Below are 23,005 nucleotides of genomic sequence, written 5' to 3' on the forward strand. Positions count from 1 at the left end.
ACTCTGGAATACTATTCAGTAATAAAAAGAAATGAAATACTGATACTTGCTACAACATGAATGAACCTCAAAAACATTATGCTGACTGAAAGAAACCAGACACAAAAGACCATATATGTATGATTATACTTATAAGAAATACACAGAAAAGGCAAATCTGGACACAGAAAGTAGATGAGTAGATACCTAGAGCTGGGGGTGGCACCAAGGATTAACTGTAAATAGGCACTAGGGATCTTACTCGGGTAACAGAAATGTCCTCAAACTGGATTATGGTTATGCCTGTACAACTCAATGAACTTAAGTAAAAATCATTACATTTAAAATGGGCAAATTTGGGGGCAAGTGGCTACTAGCTTAGTAGGAAGAGCATTCAACTCTTGATCTCAGGGTCCTGAGTTCAGGCCCCACATTGGGTATAGATATTAAATAAATTAACTTTTAAAAAAAGGTAGATTTTGTTGTATGTAAATTATACCTCAACAAAGTTGTTTTTTATAAAGTTAGCAATGGTTATCTTTACCTAATAGTGTCATGGGTGATTTTTACCCCGGTTTTACTTTTGAAAATAAGGTTTTCTTTATTTAAAACAAAAAGAGTAAACTGCCAAATTTATTGGACTTATGTACAATTTAAGTGACTGAGGGGCGCCTGCCTGGGTGACTCAGTCAGTTAAGCCTCTGACTTCGGCTCAAGTCATGATACTGCACTCTGTGAGTTTGAGCCCCATGTCGGCTCTGTGCTGACAGCTCAGAGCCTGGAGCCTACTTCGGATTCTGTGTCTCTTTCTCGCTCTGCCCCTCTGCCTCTCATGCTCGCTCGCTCGCTCTCTCTCTCTCTCTCTCTCTCTCTCCCCCTCAAAAATAAACATTAAAAAAAAAGTGACTGAGTAAAGACAAGGGGACTCTCCTCTGAATAAAGTAACTGGCTGTCGTATCTATTTTGCTTATTTTTTTATTGACTATGTCATTTCTTAGCAAGGTTCTAGAGAAGTAAAGAATTATTAAACAGCTGATTAAGTGATTCAAAATTGAGAGAAAAATATTAACTGCCCCACGTGGATTTTTCTAAACGTACTGCCAGAGGTAACTTTGTGATATGAAATATTTTAAAGATTGTTTTTCACAATCTTTCCTGGATGAGAAGATAACATAGATTACATAGACCAATGTAGTGACACCAAGTCTAAATCTAAGCAAAACAAAAATACTAAAAGAACACAAACCCTTTAAATACTTGGGCCCAGGACCCTTTTTTAAAGAACTTTTTCAAGAGACTCACACACTCTAAAGCTCCAGAGTAATTACTTTCTACTAATTATAAAATTTAGGTAACTTATGAAATTTCTGTAACTTCTGAAACAAATCAGCCAAAGACTGCATTTGACTGTATAAATGGAAGCTCAAATCAAACTGGGTCTGAAAAGTTAGGATAAAGGGAACTTATACTAGTTTCCTATGGCTTACGTTACCAAATTACCACAAACTCGGTTGTTTAAAAACAACAGAAATTTGCTCTCATAGTTCTGGAGCCCAGATGTCTGAGACATACTACCTCTGAAGGCTCCAGGGAAGACTCCTTGCCTCTTCCTAGCTTCTGGTGACACAGGTATCCCTTGGCTTATTTATGGCAGCACAGCTCTAATTTCCACCTCCATTTTCACATGACCTTCTTCCTTCAGGTGTCTCCCTGTCCCTTCCTCTACTTATAAGGACATCAGTCACTGGATTTAGGAGCCACCCTAAATCCAAAATGATTTTACTTGGAGATCTTGAACTAATTACATCTATAAAGATCTTACCCCAAAAAGGGACAAGTTTTGGGTTAATTTTTTTTAACGTTTATTTCTGAGACAGAGACAGAGCATGAGTGGGGGAGGGGCAGAGGGAGGGGGAGACACAGAATTGGAAGCAGGCTCCAGGCTCTGAGCTGTCAGCACAGAGCCCGACGAGGGGCTCAAACTCACAAACCACGAGATCATGACCTGAGCTGAAGTCGGTTGCTCAACTGACTGAGCCACCCAGGTGCCCTGACCAGTTGTTTTTAAATACGTGAAAGTTCGTTCTTTAGGAAAAACCTCACTGAAAAAACTTAAATTTGAAATTGTTTTGTGCATTCTCAGTTGAAAATATCCTATCATTTTAATTTGCCCTTTCTCAGTAGAAAGTTTCCTATTATATCATCAGGACATTCTATCATTAAAAAATTATAAAATACATACAAAGAGTTAGATGAAAACGTTTTACTGTAACAACTTATTTCCCAAAGGCTATTTCTCTCCTGGTGTTCCCCATCACGGTGAATGCCCTCTCCAACAACCCTACAGTTCTGGCTTCAAGACTGTTGTGATACAACCAACCCATCAGCAAGTCCTGTGGACTCCTTTAAAATATATTCCAAATGCAGCCAATTCTCACTTGCCTCACCAGCCTAGTCAAAATCACTACCATGTCGGGCCAAAGTGAGCCTTTAAAATGTGAATCTGCTATATCACTCTCCTATATGAAATTCTCCAGTGGCTTCCATCACAAATAGAATAAAATCCAATCCAGTCCCCTTCTCCCCCTCCCCCAGCCAAACTTCCTTTCATCCTGGAACATACCAAGCATACACCTGTCTTACTGCTACCTCTGTTTCTATTTCATGCAGTTATTTGAAAGGCTGAATCTCTGTCACTTCTCTGCTGAAATGTCACCTCATAGAAAGGCCGTTCCTGACAACACTATCTAAAACTGCACTCCTGGGTCATTCTCCCTTTACCCTTCTGAACTACTGTTTCAGAAAATAACAATTTGATGATCTACATTAGTTTGTTCTTTACTGTTAACCTCAACGCACTAGGAAGTAAGTTCCATGAAAGCAGTGGAATATTTGGCACATGCTAGCACAACTAATACCCAAATGAAGAACACACCTAACTTTGAATGGCAGCAATAACCTTTTCATGTATTTCCCTTCTCCAATATTCCCACCTCCATTCTGTGAGGAATATTACGACAAATATTTCCCCAAATTATTTCACAATATGTGAACACAATATTTCAAATGTATTCACAATACATTTTTATTTTGCTTTGAAAAAAACAATTACCAACAGAAGTTTCTCTACAAGTTAAGTATTATCAGGAATGACAACCAGTTGCTTGCCATTAGATGGGATGGGACCCAGGGCTAGTTCCTATTTCACAGTCCTTTGATCTGATAACACTCTGCCCAACTGCTCCTTTCCTCTTCCTACACTATCAGTAGAACTGCTTTCCAAAAACACAAAGACTCTTCTGGAGAACAGACCCATCAATACTTAGGGCTATTGTATCTACCCTATTGTATCTCTACCTTACCAGTCATTAAGGCCTTTCTTTCCCTTGAATAGTGTTCCAAAGTAAATTCCAAGGAACCATGTTTCACAGAGGTGTTAACAGACACTGAAAAGGGTCAAATAAACTTAGGAAAAACTTCAATAAGCAAAATAGAGCAGATATTGTTCCTAGAGGACTTTTCAGAATCTTAACTATGTTAATGTAGATTGTAAATCTCCAGAATGGAAAGAGTATATGCACTGAAACCCAAACTTACTTTTTTCAACTCAAACTTAACAGAATCTTGTATCAATCATTTCATTCATTACTTTTTTCCCCAGCTATCTCAAAAATCTTGGTAGCCTGACTTACCAAAGACACCTTTTACTCTAGATGACAAGAAAGGTTTAAAAGGAGACTTGCTAATGGATTTAAATTATAATTAAAATGTTCACTGCAGGATGTTATTTCGGGTAAGTCACTATTTTTTTTCATAAACGGTGAAAAAATTGATATTACCAAAAGCATAAAATTGGGGTCAATGGCACTCAAGTAATCTCCCCTCCACCCATATATCCCTTTTTAATAACACCACTAACCAAAATAAGGCTGGGACTGGAGGTACAGAAAGAAGCAAAATTTTTTCCCTAAATATTTTACTTACATTTCTGGGGGTAACTATAATGGTAGGTAACAGATTCTTAAATAAAAAAACTAAATCAGTAGGATCACTTTAGAATATGCTAAACAACACAAATTCACACCCTGATGCAAAAATCACTTCCCTAACAAGTCCTCTTTTTTCTCCATCATTCTCCCATATCTCAAGGGATCCCACCCTTGTGACTGTCCCTGAATGCCTCCCCTTGCCTCTAAAACCTTCTTCTGGTCACCCTTTTCACTCCTATTCTGTATCAGTGCCAACTTCCAACCTTGAACTAGTTCATCCTAACATTTGCAGCGTATCTTCATAGATATCTGATATTAGAAGCAGAAGTTGAATTAGTCATAGACCTAACATCAAAGAAACTCCTGAAACTTAGAGGCCTAATTGGAATATGGCACAAACGCAACCTCCCCTCCCGGAAAGACAAACAATGCTACCTTCAAGTCTGATCCTCTAACAATCCTAAATTCTTTGAAACTAAAAATAGCTCAGCTGTTGTCTCATCTGCCAGCAGATGGCCAGACTATTTTTAATTCAGGATTCTAGAGAGCAGGAATGGATCAAGCTAAGCTAGGGCAGCCCAGAAGCCCTCTGCAGTTTGGTCTTAGCTGCAGAGGGCTGTAGTGGGGCAGGTACCAAGAGAGGGCAACCTGGAGCTGTTCTTGGGCTTGTGGGCTTCACAGTGATTTTAACAATGTAGATGTGAAGGGTTTTTTTGTTGGGTTTTTTTCTAGGTTTTTGTTTTTGTTTTTGTTTGCCATTCTTCAAAATAAAGTCTGAAATGTAAGATAATTTGTTTAAAAATTTAAATAATCTGCATACCCTTTAAAGTTTTCATTATTTTTCTTGTGAAAAAAATAGAAATTTTCTGTATATAGTATCTTTGCAAATGGATTTTGTTTTAATAAAAATCTCCCCTAATCTAGATAAGGTGTCCTAAAACGTTTAATGAAAAAGTATAGTTTTCTTAAGAATTGTGATGAAATATAATTTCATCAGTATTATTTACAGAATTCCTATTCATAACGGGTCACTATAGTAAAAGGTAACTAAATTTGGAATACCAGTGCTCTGAAATCTCCTCACATGCCAATAAAATGATTTTAAAACACAAAAGGATTAAAAGTCTGACATACCATACATTTTCCTGTTTATTGCCCATCTCCCTTCAACTCCTCAGTAAGTGCTCAGTAAATATTTGGGGGTAGAGAAGAGAAAGGATGCAGGCAGGTGTATTCAGAAGAGTTATATACACAGTATATTTAGAAGGATTATAACACTCACATCTATACTTCCTTCATCCAACTCCTACCTGTTCACAACCTAATCTACATCAGAGATGACCAAACCAGTCCATTCCAGTTTACATTCCCATCCTGCTTGATGGCCACATAGATTAAGAGACCAAAGTGGGCCTGGATTCTCAACAATGAAGACCAAGGGGAGACTTATAATAGTTTCCAGGGACAATACATATTTGAAGATACCATCTTACTACAATACATTATACTTTCTGTAACAATGAAATGGGTTATCCCTATCCGTTTATGTTTGGCAATAATGTAAATGTATGACTGGAAGGAAACTAAATTCATCAGGGATTAACTACTTTGAGATTGTTCAATGAAATTTTGCAGGAGACTAAATGTAACTGCTAGAAAATGTGAGAAAAAGCCTTATACATCTTAAAGTACTGTGTTGCCTAGCCCCTGCCTGGGTAGTCACATTCCTCATAATAAAGCTTCTGCTAACTATATGGAAGAGGCAGACAAAAAGTAAAAACCCAGCAAAATCTGCAATAGACAATTCCTAGTATAGCTGGCACACTCACTACCAAGTAGCTCCTATACCTAGATACGGTAAGGACCAAGCTATAAGCCCTCTAAAGGTGCCAATCAAGAGGGACAAGAAGGGGCGCCTGGGTGGCTCAGTTGGTTGGGTGACCGATTTCAGCTCAGGTCATGATCTAGCAGTCTCTGAGTTTGAGCCCCTCGTCGGGCTCTGTGCTGACAGCTCAGAGCCTGGAGCCTACTTCGGATTCTGTGTCTCCCCCTCTCTCTGCCTCTCCCCTGCTCACGCTCTGTGTCTCTCAATAATAAATAAACGTTAAAAAAATAAAATAAAAAAAGAGGGGCAAGAATATTCAATGCACAACTTAACAAAACTGTGTGTTCACGTTCATGGCATATTAGAGGGGATGTAACCTTACAATCATTAAGTTCCATATTCCAATTTTACAAGGAAGGAAACTAAGGCCCAAAGACTCGACTATACTGCAATGTAACAGAATTGCGATTTAACCCAGGATCCCAGATTCTCCTTCCACTGAACTCTCCATTAAAACACACTCACTTAGGGGTGCCTGGGTGGCTCAGTTCATTAAGTGTCTGACTACTGGTTTTGGCTCAGGTCATGATTTCACAATGCATAAGTTAGAGCCCCATGTCAGGCTCTGCACTGGCAGTGAGGGGCCTGCTTGGGATTCTCTCTCTCTCTCCCCCTCTCTCTCTGACCCTCCCATGCTCTCTCTCAAAATAAATCAATCAACTTCAAAAAAAAACAAAAAAACAAAAAAAACCCACTCACTTATATTGGCATTTTGGAGAAGAAAAAATACGTATATAAAACACACTCCATTTCTTCAGTCTAATACTTATAATTTAGTATATTAAAAATATATTTAACATGGAAAATCTGGCCTCAAACTAAACGTTTAGTTTGAATCTCTAGAGTTCTTTAACCTGCACATTATTTATAAACATGAAATTCCTTTAAAAACTCTAAAAATCATTTCTTCCCTCATCCCACCCCAATTTAATAATTACTCCTTTCAGGACCTAGATGTAAATTCAATTTTTTACACTATACAATGTCTTGTCGTATACCTAGAACAGTCTTTCATTAGCTACGAGAATAATAAAAGATGAACTTCTAATCCATGAAGGGCCAGAAAACTAAACTTAAACCCACTATACCGCAGATTTAAAGAATTTTTAACGAAAATTTCTATGGTAATGTTTTTCACATCACCACCTTAAAGTATCTAGAAAAGAAGTTAAAACAATATAGATTATAGCAAGTTAGAAAGTAGTATATTTTAATAATTAAAAGGTCTTTGCTGTCTTCACACTTTACTTTAGTACACCTTTAAGTTACCCTGGATTTTTTTCCCTTCAAGAACACTTTTTTTTCCAAAGCCCATTTAACAAGTTTCATTTTCTTGTCAATCCGATATAGTCTATTTCCACTGCTATAAAATAAAAGCCTAAGTGTTAGGAATTCATCTTTGTGTTAAATGTCCTGGTCTCTCCTTAAACGATTTCATCTTTGACGGATGCCATAGATCAGTGTTCTCCCTTTAACAATTCCTCATCTTGCCTGTCCTCACTATAGGTATTGTTTGGAATTACTCTGCTATGGGCTTCAGTGCACTAGATCTCCTCCGTCTGAACTACAGATCAGAATGCAAGCTTGAGAGCAGCTGCCACTGTCCAGACATGTGGCTGGTGGGTGTCATTGTCTTTTTCATTTTCCCCATTTCAAAACCTCCCTTTCTTGTCATAAAGCCAGCATATTTAAAGGTCCTTCACTTCCTCGCCTTTATATCGCCACCCCCACCCCTTAACCTCTGGTCTTGTTCTTCCAGGTCAGTCCAGCCACACACAACATCACTGTTTTTCTTGTGGCAGAGGCGGAGAGATGTCAGAATGGGCTACACCTCTTACAAACCCCTGCTCAAGACTGTCAACAAGGGAACAACTTCGGCCTATCTTCCCAAAGTATCACACCAAACGACAAAGTTATCGAAATTACGATACGGAACCCTTCCCACGCCCAATCTTGACAAATCAGCTCCACCTCGATTTTCAAGCTAATAAACAACAGCTCATCTTCTGCTCATCACAAAGGGTGATATCCTGTCCGCACCGCACGGTCCATCAGCAAAATCTTCCCTTACTCTCAAGTCGATTCTAAGCCCTGCCCTGTTCCCCGAGCCTAGCTTACTGCCCTTCCTCCTCCACCCTGCCTCTGCCCCACATCCAGCCGAGTTAGTGTCAACTCCAGCCAGGGAGCAAAGAGCTTCGCGAGGGCTCCCTGAGGTCAGCGGCGCCGGCTTAGGGCAGCCCCAGACGACCCCACCTCCGGCGGCGGCTGCCGCGCGGGCCGCCCCTACCCCCGCCCCGGGCCTCCTCCCCGCTCACCTAACGCCACCTCGCACGCTTTGCGCAGCTGGGAGTGATGCGCCTTCTTCACTTCCTTGTCGGCCAAAATCTTTTCCAGGGCCCGGGTCAGGAACATGTTCTTCGTCTTCTTCCCCTCATACATGGACGCAGAGAAGGAGGCGGCGGCTCGTCCGACCCGCGGCTCCCAGCGGCTGGAGGGGAGGAGGAAGAGGAGGAGGAGGGGGAAGAAGAGGAGAGAAAGGAGAGGGGGTGGAAGTGGAGGAGAGGAGGCGTGGAGGGCAGCGGCAGGATCAGGAAGGGGCGGGCAGGTGGGAGCAGTCGCGGTGCAGGCGAGGGGCACGGAGGTCTTCACCGCCTCTTGAGAGGCCACCCCTAGAGGGCCGCGCCCGTCGGACCTCCGCTCTCCTGCCTGGGGTCGCTTCCCGGCCACCCCCCCTCACTCGCCCCTCCGGCCCAGGGGCGGCGAGGGAGCCCAGTCCCGGCGGCCGTCTGCCGGGAGCCGAGGGGCAAGGCGGCGGCAGCTCAGAAGCCCGAAGAGAGCACGGCTGCCCTAGCTACCGTGGGGATTAGCACCCGCCGCGGCCGCGGACTGGCCTCCATCACCGCCGACCTGCCCCGGCCGCCATGTTGGGAGGAAACGACGCGTCACGCAGCGGCCGAACGGCTGCAGAGGAGGAAGCGGCGGCGGCGGCGCTGCCTGCCCAGAGCTGCCGCGGCGCGGGGAGGCTGGGGGCGGAGGGCGGCGCGGGAGGAGAGGCCCGAGCCGCAGCGCTACGGTGGCCCGGCGGGGCCTCGCCGCCTCCCTCGTTCGCCTGCAGGGCGGCGTGGGGCGTGGCGGGCGTCCTGCGGCGCTTGGCAATTCGGGGCCGCTCCGCTGCGGGGCCGAGGACCCGCGGTACCCTTGCTCCCACCCGGTGAAAAGGACTCCAGGCTACGCTGCTTCCACTTCTCCGACTTCCTGAAGATCCTGTTAGTGAAAGCGCAGTCCCTTCAGCTCCAGGGATCGCGGAAACACCCGCATCGCCCATTCTCAGCCGCACAGTGTTTCCACCTGCCGCGCTCGACTCTAAATTTCCTTACCAATGCGTGAAACGGCTATCCAGGACCGTGCTCTCCGACTACCTCAAGGAGGAGTTTCTCTTAGGAAGAGTAAACTAAAACCAATTTGACATGGATTCAGGCATGTTGCACTTTTTTTTTTTTTATCTTTGTAGGATTAGTCAGTAAACTCTAGATTTCAGATCCCTTCTGAATTAAGTCTAAAGATAGGTGAACAGGTAAATGTTTCTGACTGATGAGGTCCCTTAGAGCTCTGTGTTTCTGTGCTTGTAATACTACGATGCGGACCAGGACACGAAAACTAGTTTAAGAATAGAAAAGCTTTAAATACAGATTGCCATAAACATGTGACCATGTTTCTGCTTTGGTACCAAAGAATAATTAAAATTTCTACAGTGTTTAATTCAGAGCATACAATTATGAAGAATACCATAAAATATATGCAGGGACTTTATATAGTGATTTAGGTGCATGTCTACAAGTTCAAAGCTCCTGGGTCCCAAATTATTAAGAGGATCTCTCACTTCTGATCTGTTCTATTGCTCTGACTAGGGACTTGTCCTAATGCAACCAACCAAACCCATGAAACAGGGGCTGTGATGGGGCAAGATTTGGGACAGGCTAAAAACCATGGGAAGTAAAAGTAGAAACCTTGAAGGTGACCCTGAATTAAAGTGGACAAGTAGATTAATTTTTAAAACTGAGAAACAGATACACAAGTTCATTAATTTCATTTTAAAGACAATGTCTACATTCCTAAGGGATTGGAGATTTAGTATACTAGATCAGACATGATACTGATTTCTGTGTACACACAAAGATTATAAAAATTTTTTAGAACAAGCCCCATTTCTAGTTTATCTTTGTTTCTTCATGCCAATGTTTGTGCCAGGTACTTTTGAAAGTGCTAATCACCAAATCTATTTACTCTTCTTCCTCAGTGCAGAGATGCATTGTGTTCCCCAGCCCCCCTTGCAATTAGGTGTAGCCATCCAGATTTACCTAATTAAAAAAAATAATTCCACAATCAATCTTCCATGCTTGTTTCCCTTTTCTGGCCACATGCTGAAGATGGCAGAGCCACAAATTAGAAGGATCTTGGGTCCCTGAATTAGCATTTGGAGGAGAGGCATCTATCCATCAGGAGTATTTGTTTTGGACTTTATATGAACAAAGTAAGTTCTTCAGTTATGTTTAGCAGCTAGCTCTCTCCTAAACATTTGGCGTTCATATAAACAGATCTCTGAGCTTCAAGTGCCCAGAGTCTACTGCATACCACATATCACAATCTGTAATCATCTTGTCTGCTTACTTGTTTATTGACTGGTTTTGTTTTCCTCAAAAGAGCAAGGACTTCATCTATTTGCTTCTGTATGCCTAGCATCTAGTATAGTCAAGGCATAGAGAAGGCCTTTAGAATGAGCTTGAATAGAAACTTAGGTGAATGAAAGATACTGGACTAAGTCAGGCATGATCCTCACCCCTGTGGACCTTAGCGTATGTAGTAGGGAAAAGAATATTAAGTAAATCACTAGTGAATATATAATTATAAAATGTGTTAAGTACGATTAAAGAATAGAGTGCAATAAGGGGCTCTTTAGATTTTGGATTCAGGGATGGCTTTCATAAAGAAGTAACATTTAAATTGAGACCTGAAAGAAGAGTAAAATTTAGCCAAGCTAAGTCAGGCAGTCTTTTGGAGTAAGGGGAAAGCTTGGCAAGTTTCAGGAACCAAAACAAGGTCATGTGGCTGAAAGTTATCAAGGCGAAATGGTGCCAGTAAAGATAAAGAGAAAACTAGGTATCAGACCATACAGAACCTTGTAAGCCGTGTTAAGGGTTCAGGATTTTATTCTGATAGCAGTAGAAACCTATTGAAAGATTAGGGAGTCAAGTGATCAGATTGGGACTTAAAAGTAGTCCCTCTGTTGTGTGGAGAGTGGGTTGAAAGGGGACGAGAGTGGATGTGTGCAGAACAGTGAAAAGGTGATTACAATAGAGCAGCATGGCGTGGGCTAGGGTCCAGGACCATTAGGCAGTTTTAGAGATCATCACCTGTGGAAAGATGGCAAATAAGGCTGAAGTTGAGCCCCAGCATCTGCCCAGGGGAACGGACTCCTTTTTCTACCTTGCATGAACATTAGATCAGCGGTGTCTGAGTGATGGCCACGGAGATGGAAATGGAGCAAGGTGGACAGATTTGAGATACACTTTGGTCGCATAGTGGACAGGACTTAGTAATGAGTTGGGAGTGAAGATAAGAAGGAAGAGGTCACCAATGAATGTCATGTTTCTTACCGGAGCGAGAGAATGAGTAGAAATGCTGTCTGTGGAGATGTCCTAGACTAGAATAGGAGCAGATTTGATGGCGAGGGTACAGTTTTCAGTTTTAGAAGAATCAACTGCCCTGAGATATGACCTAACCTTCTCAGAATAGCCTCCATCCTTTCTCCCGGAGGACAATTCCTCCTCCTCCTTTCCTAAGTCTAGCTAGGACTTCACCTCGAAGGTGGTAGTGATGGAAGCAGGGGGTGTCCAGCCTTGGGAGGTAGGCATTCTCATCCAACTTGAAATCAACGTAATAACTCTGACCTGCCTGGAGCAAAAAAATAAGTTAAGACTCTAAAACAAAGATAACGTTGGAAGAAAAAGGTTAAGATAATATTTTTAGTCTGTTATTCACAAGTATGGGAAAGATGGGGAAGGGGAAGGAGTTAGGGGGTACTAGGCTCAGGCAATTTTTACATGAAATGTTGAGTGTGTTTCCCTGTACATATGTTTCCCTTTTTTTTTTTTTTAATTGTTATTGCTGCTTGGTGCTTACCCAACCTATTTAAATTCAATCTGGGTATTCACTTGCATTTGACTCATTGCTGTTTTTAAAACATTCAAATTCTTCTGAAATGCCCATCATCCTCTAAATTCTAAAATCTGTTTTTCTTGAGATGCCTGGGTGGCTCAGTAGCTTATGCATCCAACTCTTGATTTCAGTTCAGGCCATGATCTCATGGTTTGTGGGATCCAGCCCTGTGTTGGGCTCTGCACTGACAGCACAGAGCCTGCCTGGGATTCTCTCACTCCCTCTCTCTGCCCCACCCCCGCCCGTGCTCTCTCTCAAAATAAATATTTTAAAAATAATAAAATAAAATAGGTTTTTCTTATATATGATTGCTTTTCCTTAGTCCATTTTTACCCCTCAGTCTATAATCTCACCTTCCTATCACTTAATTGCCCCTCATCACTTTCCCTTTCATTTATAACTTTGTTATAGATTAGCTGCCTTTTTTCTTTGGATAATATTCCCACCTTGATTCCAAAGAGTCAAATAGTATCAAACAATAAAAGACTTTGACCTGGGTTTTAGCATCTTGGTTGGTGAGCTTTATCATCATCCTTTTAAATACAGATAGAAGTTCAGAGTAACATGAAAATTAAATAAAATCAGAATAAAATTTTAATTAAGGCTGAGCATACCTGATTGATGTTAAAAGCCAATATTCGTTAACATCAAAAATAGCATCATGTTCACTTGACTAAAAAAGTAGTCTTTCACATGATCTCTAAATTCTATTAGCTTTCAAAACATTCCATCATCTGACCCTTCCCTGACTCTCCAACTAATTTCTCTATAGTAATGGTAATAATAATTAACATTTATATAGAGCTTATTATGAGCCAGGCACAGTAACCCAAATGAAGTTTCCATTATTATCCCTGATTTATAGATGAAGAAACAGACAGACAGAATTTCGGTAATTTGCCCAGCCATACAATTAATAAGTAGTGGCGCCAGGATTACAGGTTCAAAAGTTTGGTTCCAGAGCCCATAGACTCTACTGCTTCTCTAAACAATCTGTTCTTGTAACCTTCTCTGCCTACTCTCTCCTCCCCTGAAATACATACATAGGCACTCAAGTTCCAACCCTTCCTGCAGTCCATCCTTCTTCCTTTCATCCCCACGCCACAAACACACACCGACCTCTTCTGCATCTGCATGCCTTTGTTCAGCTTTCAGCAATCCAGAGTACCCACTACCACCTTTCTTTTGTTTGCTCTCCTCAGAGGCTTCCCAACCTTCAAAACCTCATTAAAATCCATCACCTTCTAAGTCTTCTACTTCTATCTCCAACAGCGACAATCCCTTCCTCGTCTCCTTTTATAGCATCATCTACCTTATACTTCATACCTATTCGATTTCCATGGTAGTGTTTAAGGAGGCTGCAAATTTTTGAAGACCAAGGATATAAGGCAAGATAAAGCAAGCAACTTAGTAAAAAATGGGAAACACTGATTAAACAGAACCATATCAGTTTTGCTGAAACCGTAACAATGACTAAAAGGCCATATCCAAAGCAAGTCAAATCTGCTTTCTTGCTTTTCATGTGAAGAGGCTTCTAAACTAATTTGATATTCCTCTTTTATCAGCCCGCTAGTTTCAATCTTGTTAAATAAGGAAATAAGTGAATAGTGTCTTCAAGTGCAGAGGTCCTGCTCATTGTTCTGCAGGAAAAGTATCAATACACTGGACAGGACAGACAGAGGGAGAACATGGTAGATTAAAGAATTTGATTTAGAAAGAAAAGATAAGAGGAGCAAGCAAATTTTTATTAAATAAGAGACTACATTATGGTATTTGATAATCACAGTGAAGTTTCAAGAAAATTAGGAAGTTGCAGAAAAAAAATTACAAACCCATAGCAGGAAGTTGAAAGTAATAGATCTTTTCACAAATTTTAAATCATCAAGGACTAATGTTTTACAGAGTAATAAACTGAAAGCATAAGCACTTAAATTTTCTTAAAATATTCAAGCTACATAATTCTCTAGAAGGGTGGAAAGTGCTTACTTATAATCCATAGTACTATTCTCTTTCCTCTATATGTAATTATAATTTTTCCAGGAAAGTCACATTAATGAGCTACTACATATTAGGTGTTTACTTCGTATAAATCCCTTAATAAGCATTAACTCATTTAATCCTTACAACAACTCAGCCATGTGTATGGTATTTTGCTCTTTCACAAATGAGGGGGAAAAAAAGGGTTAGAGAAGTTAGTTGCCCAAGGTTACAGAACCAACTGTGTTATGCCAAAGTTCATGCATGCTCTTAACCATTGTTCTATCCTATGTCTTTCTTCTTAGTCACATATTTGTATATAACCATTTGAAAATGCTTTTTCACCATTACTGTGCCATAATTATAAGACAGGACTACATCTTTGCTTTGAAACTACTCACCATTTAGTACACTGAACTGTTAAACATTAATGACTAAGTGGGCATTAATTTCCTGGATGTCAGGTTTTTCTTTAATTAGAAATGGGAATTTTTATTTTTTTATTATTAAAAATTCTTTAAATCGAGCGGGGGAGGGGCAGAGAAAGAGGAAGACACAGAATCTGAAGCAAGCAAGCTCCAGACTCTGAGTTATCAGCACAGCCCAATGTGGTGCTTGAACTCACAAACTGAGCTTGTGACCTAAGCTGAGTCAGATGCTTAACTGACTGAGCTACCCAGAGGCTCCATGAATTTCTATTAAAAGCCTGCCTTTTAAATAAACTGAAATGTCATTTTGAAACTTTTTGGAAAAAGAAATCTCTAAGCCTAGTTAATTTTACTAGTAAGTTCTATCAAACATTTAAAGAAGAAATAACATCAACACGATCTCTTTGAGAAAATAGAAGAGGATGGAAAAATTCTCAGCTTATGAGGCCATCATAACCGTGAGAACAAAACTCAATAAAACTCAAAACTGCAAAAAAAGAACCACAGACCAATATCCCCTAAGAACATAAATGTAAAAAATACAGAATATTGGCAAATCAAATTTAGCAATATAGAAAAGAATAATATGCCATAACCAGTGGAGGGAAGGTATGGGTTCATCTTGGGATGAAGGCTTGTTCAATATTAGAAAAATCAAGCAATGTAATTGACTACTCTAGTGAACTAAAAATGACTACATTATCGTATCAATTGATAGGAAAAAGCACTTGACAACATTCAACATTTATTCATGATAAAAATTCTCGGCAAACATTTTCAACCTGATTAAGAACATTTTAAAAAGAAAAAACAAAAAAAAAACAAATACAGCCAACATCATACTCAATTGTGACAAAATTCAATGGTGAAACGTTGAATTCTAAGGTCAGAAACAAGGCAAGGATGTCCATTCTCACAACTCCTATTCAATATCATACTTGAAGTCCTGGCCAATACAATAAGGCAAGGGAAAGAAAAGGCACACAGATTGGAATGGAAGAAACAAACCGTTCTTACTGACAGTTAACATAATTGCCTATGTAGAAAATTCCAAGGAATCTACCCAAACTCCTAGAACTTATGATAAATAAGTTTCACAAGGTCAGAATGCAGAGTCAATGCATAAAAATCTATTGTATTTTTATATACTATTAATGTACAATTGGAAACCAAAATTTAAAAAATCCCATTTACAGCAGAATCAAAAAATGAAATGCTTGACTATAAATCTAACAAAACATATACAGGATCCTATGCTGAAAACAACAAAATGCTCATGAAGAAACTCAAAGAAGACCTAAATAAATGAAAGATATGTTCATGGACTGGAAAACATTGTAAAGGTGTCAACTAATCTCAAGTTTAGCACAATTCTAATTATGTAGTTATAGAGAAGCTTATTATAAAATGTGTATGTAAAGGTGAAATATAAAAAGTTACAAAAATTTTGGATTTTTAAAAAATTTTTAATTTTAATCCAGTTGACATACAATGTTACATTAGTTTCAGATGTGTAATATAGTGATTGAACTGTTCCATACATCACCCAGTGTTCACCACAGGTGCACTCCTTAATATTCATCACCTATTTAACTCATCCTCCCACCCATCTCCCCTCTGGTAACTATTGGAGTGTTCTCTATAGTTAAGAGTCTGTTTCTTGCTTTGTGTCAACAAATTTTAGTTTTTTCCTATGATGAAAACTTTTAAGATTTACTTTCTTGGCAATTTTCAAACATGCAATACAATATTATTGACTATAGTTACCACACTGTACATCTCTATCACTTATTTGTGACTGGAAGTTTGTACCTCTTGACCCCCTTTACCTGTTGTGCCACATCCCAACACCCTCTGCCCTAGGAACCACCCTTCTGTTTTCTGTTTCTATGAGGTTTTTGTTTTGTTTTGTTTTTTTAGATTTCACATATAAGTAAGATCACTGATACCTCAGTTTCTCTTATTTCACTTAGCATAATACTCTCAAGAACCATCCCTGTTGTCAAAATGGCAAGATTTCATTCTTTCATATGGCTGAGTAATATTCCACTGTGTGTGTGTGTATACACCACATCTTTACCCATTCATCCATCACTGAGCATGTGGGTTGTTTTCCCATGTTGGCTATCATAAATAATGCTGCAGCAAACAGTGATGCATATACCTTTTCAAATTAGTACTTTTGTTTTCTTTGGATAAACACCAAGATGTAGAATTTCTGATAGTTTTATCTTTAATTATTTGAGAAACTCCCATCATCTGTTTTCCATAGTGCCTGTACCTAATTGCATTCCCACCAACAGTGCACAAGGGTCCCTTTTTTTCATATTTCTTGCCAACACCTATTTGTTCTCATGTGTGTGTGTGTGTGTGTGTGTGTGTGTGTGTGTGTGTGTGTGTGTGTGTGCATATACACACACACGTATAATGGCCATTCTAACAGGCGTGAAGTGGTGTTTCTTTGTGGGTTTGATTTGCATTTCCCTGATTTTTAGTGATTTTGAGCATCTTTTCATGTGCCTGTTGGCCATCTGTAGGTCTTGTCTGGAAAAAATATCTATTCAGATCTATTGCTATTGAGTTATAGAAGTTCCTTATATATTTTAGATAGTAAAGCCTTATTGGATATATGATTTGCAAATATTTCCTTCCCATTAGGTAGGCTGCCTTTTCATTTTGTTGATGGTTTTGTTTGCTGTGCAGAAGCTTTTTAATTTCATATAGTTCCACTTGTTTATTTTTGCTTTGATTTCCTTTGCTTTTAGAGTCAGTTCTAAAAAATCATCACCAAGACCAAGGTCAAGGAGCTTATTACTGCTTAGGTCTTCTTGGAGCTTTAGGTTTTCAGGTCTTTGAGTTAACTTTTGTGTGTGGTCTAAAATTGTAGTCTATTTATTATATTCTTTAGCATGTGGTTGCCCAGTTTTCTCAATACCAAATATTAAAGAGAAAGTCCATTCCCCACTGTTTATTCTTGGCTCCTTTGTTGTAAATTAATTGACCCAATATGCATGGTTTTATTTCTGGGCTCTCGATTCTGTTCCATTGATCTGTGTGTCTGTTTTTGTGTTAATACTGTTGGCAATACCATACTGTTTAATCACTTTAGCTTTGTAATATAGTTTGAAATCAGGGCATGTGATGCCTTCAGCTTTGTTCTTCTTTCTTAAGATTGCTTTGGCTATTTTGGGTCTTTTGTTTTGAATTCAACAGTATATTAAAAAAATGATTCACCATGATCAAGTGGGATTCATTCCTAGTCTGCAAGGCTGGTTCAGTATTCGCAAAATCAATGTGATCCATCACATTAATAAAAGGATGGATAACCATATGATCCTTTCAATAGATGCAGAAAAAGCATTTGACAATATACAGCATTCTTTCTCAATAAAAACACTCAAGAAAGTTGGGATAGAAGGAACATAACAACATCATAAAAGCCATATAAGAAAAGCCCACAGCGAATATCATCCTCAATGAGGAAAAACTGAGGACTTTCCTCTAGGATGAAGAACATGACAAGGATGTCCACTCTTACCACTATTGTTTAACCTAGTGTTGGAAGTCCTGGCCTCAGCAATCAGACAACAAAATGAAATAAAAAGGCATCCAAACTGGCAAAGAAGACAAACTTTCACTCTTTGCAGATGACATGATACTCTACATGGAAAATCCAGAAGACTCCACCAAAATACTGCTAGAACTGATACATACATTCAGCAAAGTTGCAAGATATAAAATCAATGTACAGAAAATCACTTGCATTTCTATACACCAATAATGAAGCAACAGAAAGAGATATCAAGGGATTGATCCCCTTAACAATTGCACCAAGAACCATAAAATTCCTAGGAATAAACCTAACCAAAGAGGTAAAAGATGTCTACACTGAAAGCTATAGAAAGCTTATGAAAGAAATTGAAGATGACACAAAAAATTGGAAAAATATTCCATGCTCATGGATCGGAAGAACAAATATTGTTAAAATGTCTATACCACCCAAAAAATCGATACATTCAATGCAATCCCAATCAAAATAGCACCAGCATTCTTCAAAGAGCTAGAAAAAACAATCCTAAAATTTGTATGGAACCACAAAAGACCCTGAATGGCCAAAGTAATGTTGAAAAGGAAAACCAAAGCTGGAGGCATCACAATCCTAGACTTTAGTCTGTATTACAAAAGCTGTAATCATCAAGACAATATGGTATGGGCACAAAAACAGAAACATAGACCAATAGAATAGAATACAGAACCTAGAAATGGACCCACAAACATATGGCCAACTAATCTTCAACAAAGCAGTATCCAATGGAAAAAAGTCTCTTTAGTACATGGTGCTGGGAAAATTGGACAGCAACATGCAGAAGAATGAAACTAGACCACTTTCTTAAACCATACACAAAAATAAATTCAAAAAGGATGAAAGACCTAAGGGTGAGACAGGAAACTATCAAAATATTACAGGACAAAACAGGCAGCAACCTCTTTGATCTAGGCCACAGCAACTTCGTATTTGACATGTCTCTGAAGCCAAGAAAATAAAAGCAAAAATGAACTATTGGGACCTCATCAAGATAAACTTTCTGCACAGCAAAGGAAACAATTAACAAAACTAAAAGGCAACTGATGAAATGGCAGAAGATATTTGCAAATGACAATCAGATAATGGGTTATTATCCAAAATCTATAAAGAACTTACCAAACTCAACACCTGAAAAACATATAATCCAGTGAAGAAATGGGCAGAAGACATGAACTGCCACTTTTCTAAGGAAGACATCCAGATGGCAAACAGATACATGAAAAGATGCTCAACATTGCTCATCATCAGGGAAATACAAATCAAAACCACATTGAGATACTACCTCACACTGGTCAGAGTGGCTAACATTAACTCAGGAAACAACAGATGTTGGTGGGGATGTAGAGAAAGAGGAACCCTTTTGCACTGCTGGTGGGAATGCAAACTAGTGCAGGAACTCTGGAAAACAGTATGAACGTTCCTCAAAAAATTAAAAATAGAATTACCTTACCACCTAGCAATAGCACTATTAGGAATTGATTCAAAGGATACAGGAGTGCTGATTCATAGGAGCACATATACCCCAATGTTTATAGCCATGCTATCAACCATAGCCAAATTATGGAAAGAGCCAATGCCCCCCTTCCTCTATGTTCATGTGTTTTGTTTCTTAAATTCCACATAGGTAGTTAGAATTTAGGTAATTGAAAGAAACATAGGTTTGCTATATGTATCAAGCAGGAGAAAAATATAAGTGGCATGGGGAGGGGAATGAGGAAGGTCTGGCTAGTAGTAAAGAGGCTAAATCATATAGATAGGCCATGAATGGAATTTTCTGGATCATTACACATGATTCCTCTCACGTATAAGCAAGCAAGACTCTTATTTAAATGCATAAATAATTCCACTGCAGTAAGTTAAATTTTTTGGAACTCTCCATGAACGCTTACATACTTTCAAAGCTTTTAGTGACTTACCACTGTTTTCACATGAAAGAGTTACTGCAGTTTCCTAGCACACGATTCATAATTCCAAGGGAATCTCTTACATACTTGAAGACATTGTTTTCTTTATTTTTATTATTATTATTATTATTATTATTATTATTATTATTTTCTTTCTTTCTCTCTCTTTTTAATTTAATGTATGTAAACATACAGTGTAGTCTTGGCTTCAGGAGGAGAACCCAGTGATTCATCTCTTACATGACACCCAGTGCTCATCCTGAAAAGTGCCCTCCTTAATGCCCATCCCCCAATTAACCCATCCCCCCATCCTACTCTCCTCTAGCAACCCTCAGTTTGTTCTCTGTACTCAAGAGTCTCTTATGGTTTGCCTCCCTCTGTTTTTATTTTTATTTTTCCTTCCCTTCCCCTATATTCATCAGTTGAGTTTCTCAAATTCCACTTATGAGTGAAATCATGATATCTTTCTCCAACTTTCTTTGCTTAGCATAATACTCTCTAGTTCCATCCACGTTAAACAACCCAGTGTTTTCTTTTTGAAATATCATCAGATATGTAGCTAAGTTTTTAATTTTTTGAAATATTAAAAAAATTTGAACTTACTATGGGAATAATAACAATTTAGTCTTAATCTTGTGTATAAATATGTTTCCTCCATGGCTGGAGAAGTGGATTATAATTTGTTTTCATTTGCAGTTTTTAGAGTTTTTGTTTCTAATTATATTAAAGTTACTTTTTGAGACGAGTTAAATAAACTATGATACATCCATCTATGGCATGTTATAGCCATAATAAAGAATAAGGACTGATATGAAGTGATGTCTATAAAAAAAGTAAGCTTCAGAATAGTAGGCATGTTATTTGTGGGGAAATGGGAAAGTTTATACACAAACACACATGTGCAGTTACTTAGTCTAAGTAAATACATTTTTGGAAGAATACAGAAGTGAGGAATTAGGTGCTAAGAATTGGGCTGAGAATTGGGAGCTATTATTGGTGGTGACCACTTTATATCTTCTATATTTTGAACCCTTGAATGCATTGCATATTACAAAAATAAATTAAAATAAAAATCATTCCCCTTCTCTTCAAAACAGAGTGTCTACATAATTTAAAAAATTTAATTGGGCACCTGGGTGTCTCTCTGTTAAGCAACCCGACTCTTGATTTCAGCTCAGGTCATGACCTCACAATCTGTGAGATCAAGCCTCGCATCAGGCTCTGCGCTGATGGTGTGGAGTCTGTTTGGGATTCATATTCTCTCTCTCTCTCTCTCTCTCTCTCTCTTTCTCTCTCTCCCTCTCCGTCTCTTTGCCCCTCCCCTGCTTGTGCTTTCTTCCTCTCTCAAAATAAACAAACATAAAAAAATTAATTCCCTAGAAAAAAAGAAGAAACAATAATTCGATTTCCTTTTTGGGCCCCCATAGTCTCACTCATTAGAAATGCACTGAAAAATAAATTTCTCATTGTACATGTTTGATGTGGTTTTTGTTTTCCTCTCACAAAAAATCTTAAGTGTGTAGGATACTCTACACACTTTGAATACTCTAATACCTTGCTCTTCAATGTATTGTGTAAGGACCAGTAGCATTGGGAACTGGCTAGAAATGCAGAATCCTTGTGTCCTACCCCGGACCTACCAAAGAGTCAGCACTTTAATAAAATCCACCCCCAGGGGACTTTCGTGCACCTTCAAGTGTGAGAAGTACTGCTCCAACAGGCAGGGTGGAGTTGGATGGAGACAATGCCAATAACCCTAGAATGTTAGACAAATTGATAGTCAATTTGTCAGAGTAGAGAGACAAAGGTCACTGAGCAGGCTTTGCTCAAGTTTGATGAAGAACCAAAGGGAATCTTAGAAAGATCCTAACACCTAAAGTCAAAAGGGAAATCCTAGCTCCTGGGTGTAAGTAAAAATGCAATTTATTTTCCATTTCATCTGTTAATAACCCAAGAATATGAACAAAATCATTGAAAGCCATGCCCCCCAAGATGCATCCATTAGCCGTTTTAAAAGCCGAATCAAAATATAGGGCAACTAGGTGGCTCAGTTGGTTAGGCGTCCAAATCTTGGTTTCAGCCAAGGTAATAATTTCATGGTCATGATCTCATGGTCATGGTCTCACTGTCATGAGATCAAGCCCTGTATCGAGCCCAGTGTGGGGCTCCATGCTGGGCGTGGAGGCTGTGTAAGATGCTCTCTCTTTCCCTCTGCCCCTACCCCCCCCCCAAAAAAAAAAAACAAGCCAAACCAAAATAAACTGAAACTTCTGGTAAGTATCTATCCACTTTTATCAAGTCTCCGTGTTTTAGGCCTTTTCCCCCCTCCCACCACCATTTAGCTAATAAGAGGGATTCTTCTGAAATAGAAGTCAATTCATATCACCCTACATTCAAGCACTTCTCAGTGGTTCCCCAGTTTACTCAGAATAATAGGAACCAGAGTCCTAACACAAACCTACGAGGTTGTACACAATGCACCTACACCTTAGTCACTCAACTATGCTCTTGGTGGCTTGCTCAGCTCCAGCCACACTAGACTTCTTGTTATTTCCTGAACTTGTCAAGTGTGCTCGGCTTCCAGATCTTTACTCTTGTTCACCATTTCTCATATACTTATTTATTGCTTTGATTTTTTTCCCCCCTGTAGAATATAAGCTCCTCAAAGGCTAGAGGTTTTTTTGTTTTGTTTTGTTTTGTTTTTTGGTCTCACTGAATTTATTATTTCTAAGTCCATATCAGGAAAAGTAAACATGTAAGTATTGCTGATTTTCAAAGAAACCAAATCACATTTATGCATACTATAAAATAACCTTGAACACAATATTAAAAAGCAACTTAGAGAACAATATAACTTTATGAATTGTATACAAATAAAGTAGATGATGGATTTTCAAAAATTGCTACTATTTTTATGTGTTATAATTAGGGATAAATGTAACTTTAAGAATTATATCTGGATTTAGCAAATTTTCCACAATGAACACATACTGCCTTTAAAAGAAAATAAAATAATATCTTTAAAAGATTATTTACAGTTA

General features: G+C 39.0%; 1 protein-coding gene across 4 annotated transcripts in view; it reads right to left on the minus strand.

The window, feature by feature from the left end:
* ARFGEF1 (ADP ribosylation factor guanine nucleotide exchange factor 1) overlaps nucleotides 1–8,774 on the minus strand; it is a 149,043-nt gene extending 140,269 nt beyond the window's left edge. For all 4 annotated transcript variants that reach the window (XR_007148496.1, XM_047841934.1, XM_047841935.1 and 1 more), the window contains exon 1: nucleotides 8,169–8,774. Coding sequence is in view for 3 of the 4 variants with exons in the window: in XM_047841934.1 (XP_047697890.1) it covers nucleotides 8,169–8,292 (124 nt within the window). In the remaining variant the exon portion in view is untranslated. The remainder of the gene's footprint in view (nucleotides 1–8,168) is intronic.
* Nucleotides 8,775–23,005: the final 14,231 nt, after the last annotated feature.

The sequence above is a fragment of the Prionailurus viverrinus genome, chromosome F2, assembly GCF_022837055.1.
Source record: "Prionailurus viverrinus isolate Anna chromosome F2, UM_Priviv_1.0, whole genome shotgun sequence".
Lineage (NCBI taxonomy): Eukaryota > Metazoa > Chordata > Mammalia > Carnivora > Felidae > Prionailurus > Prionailurus viverrinus.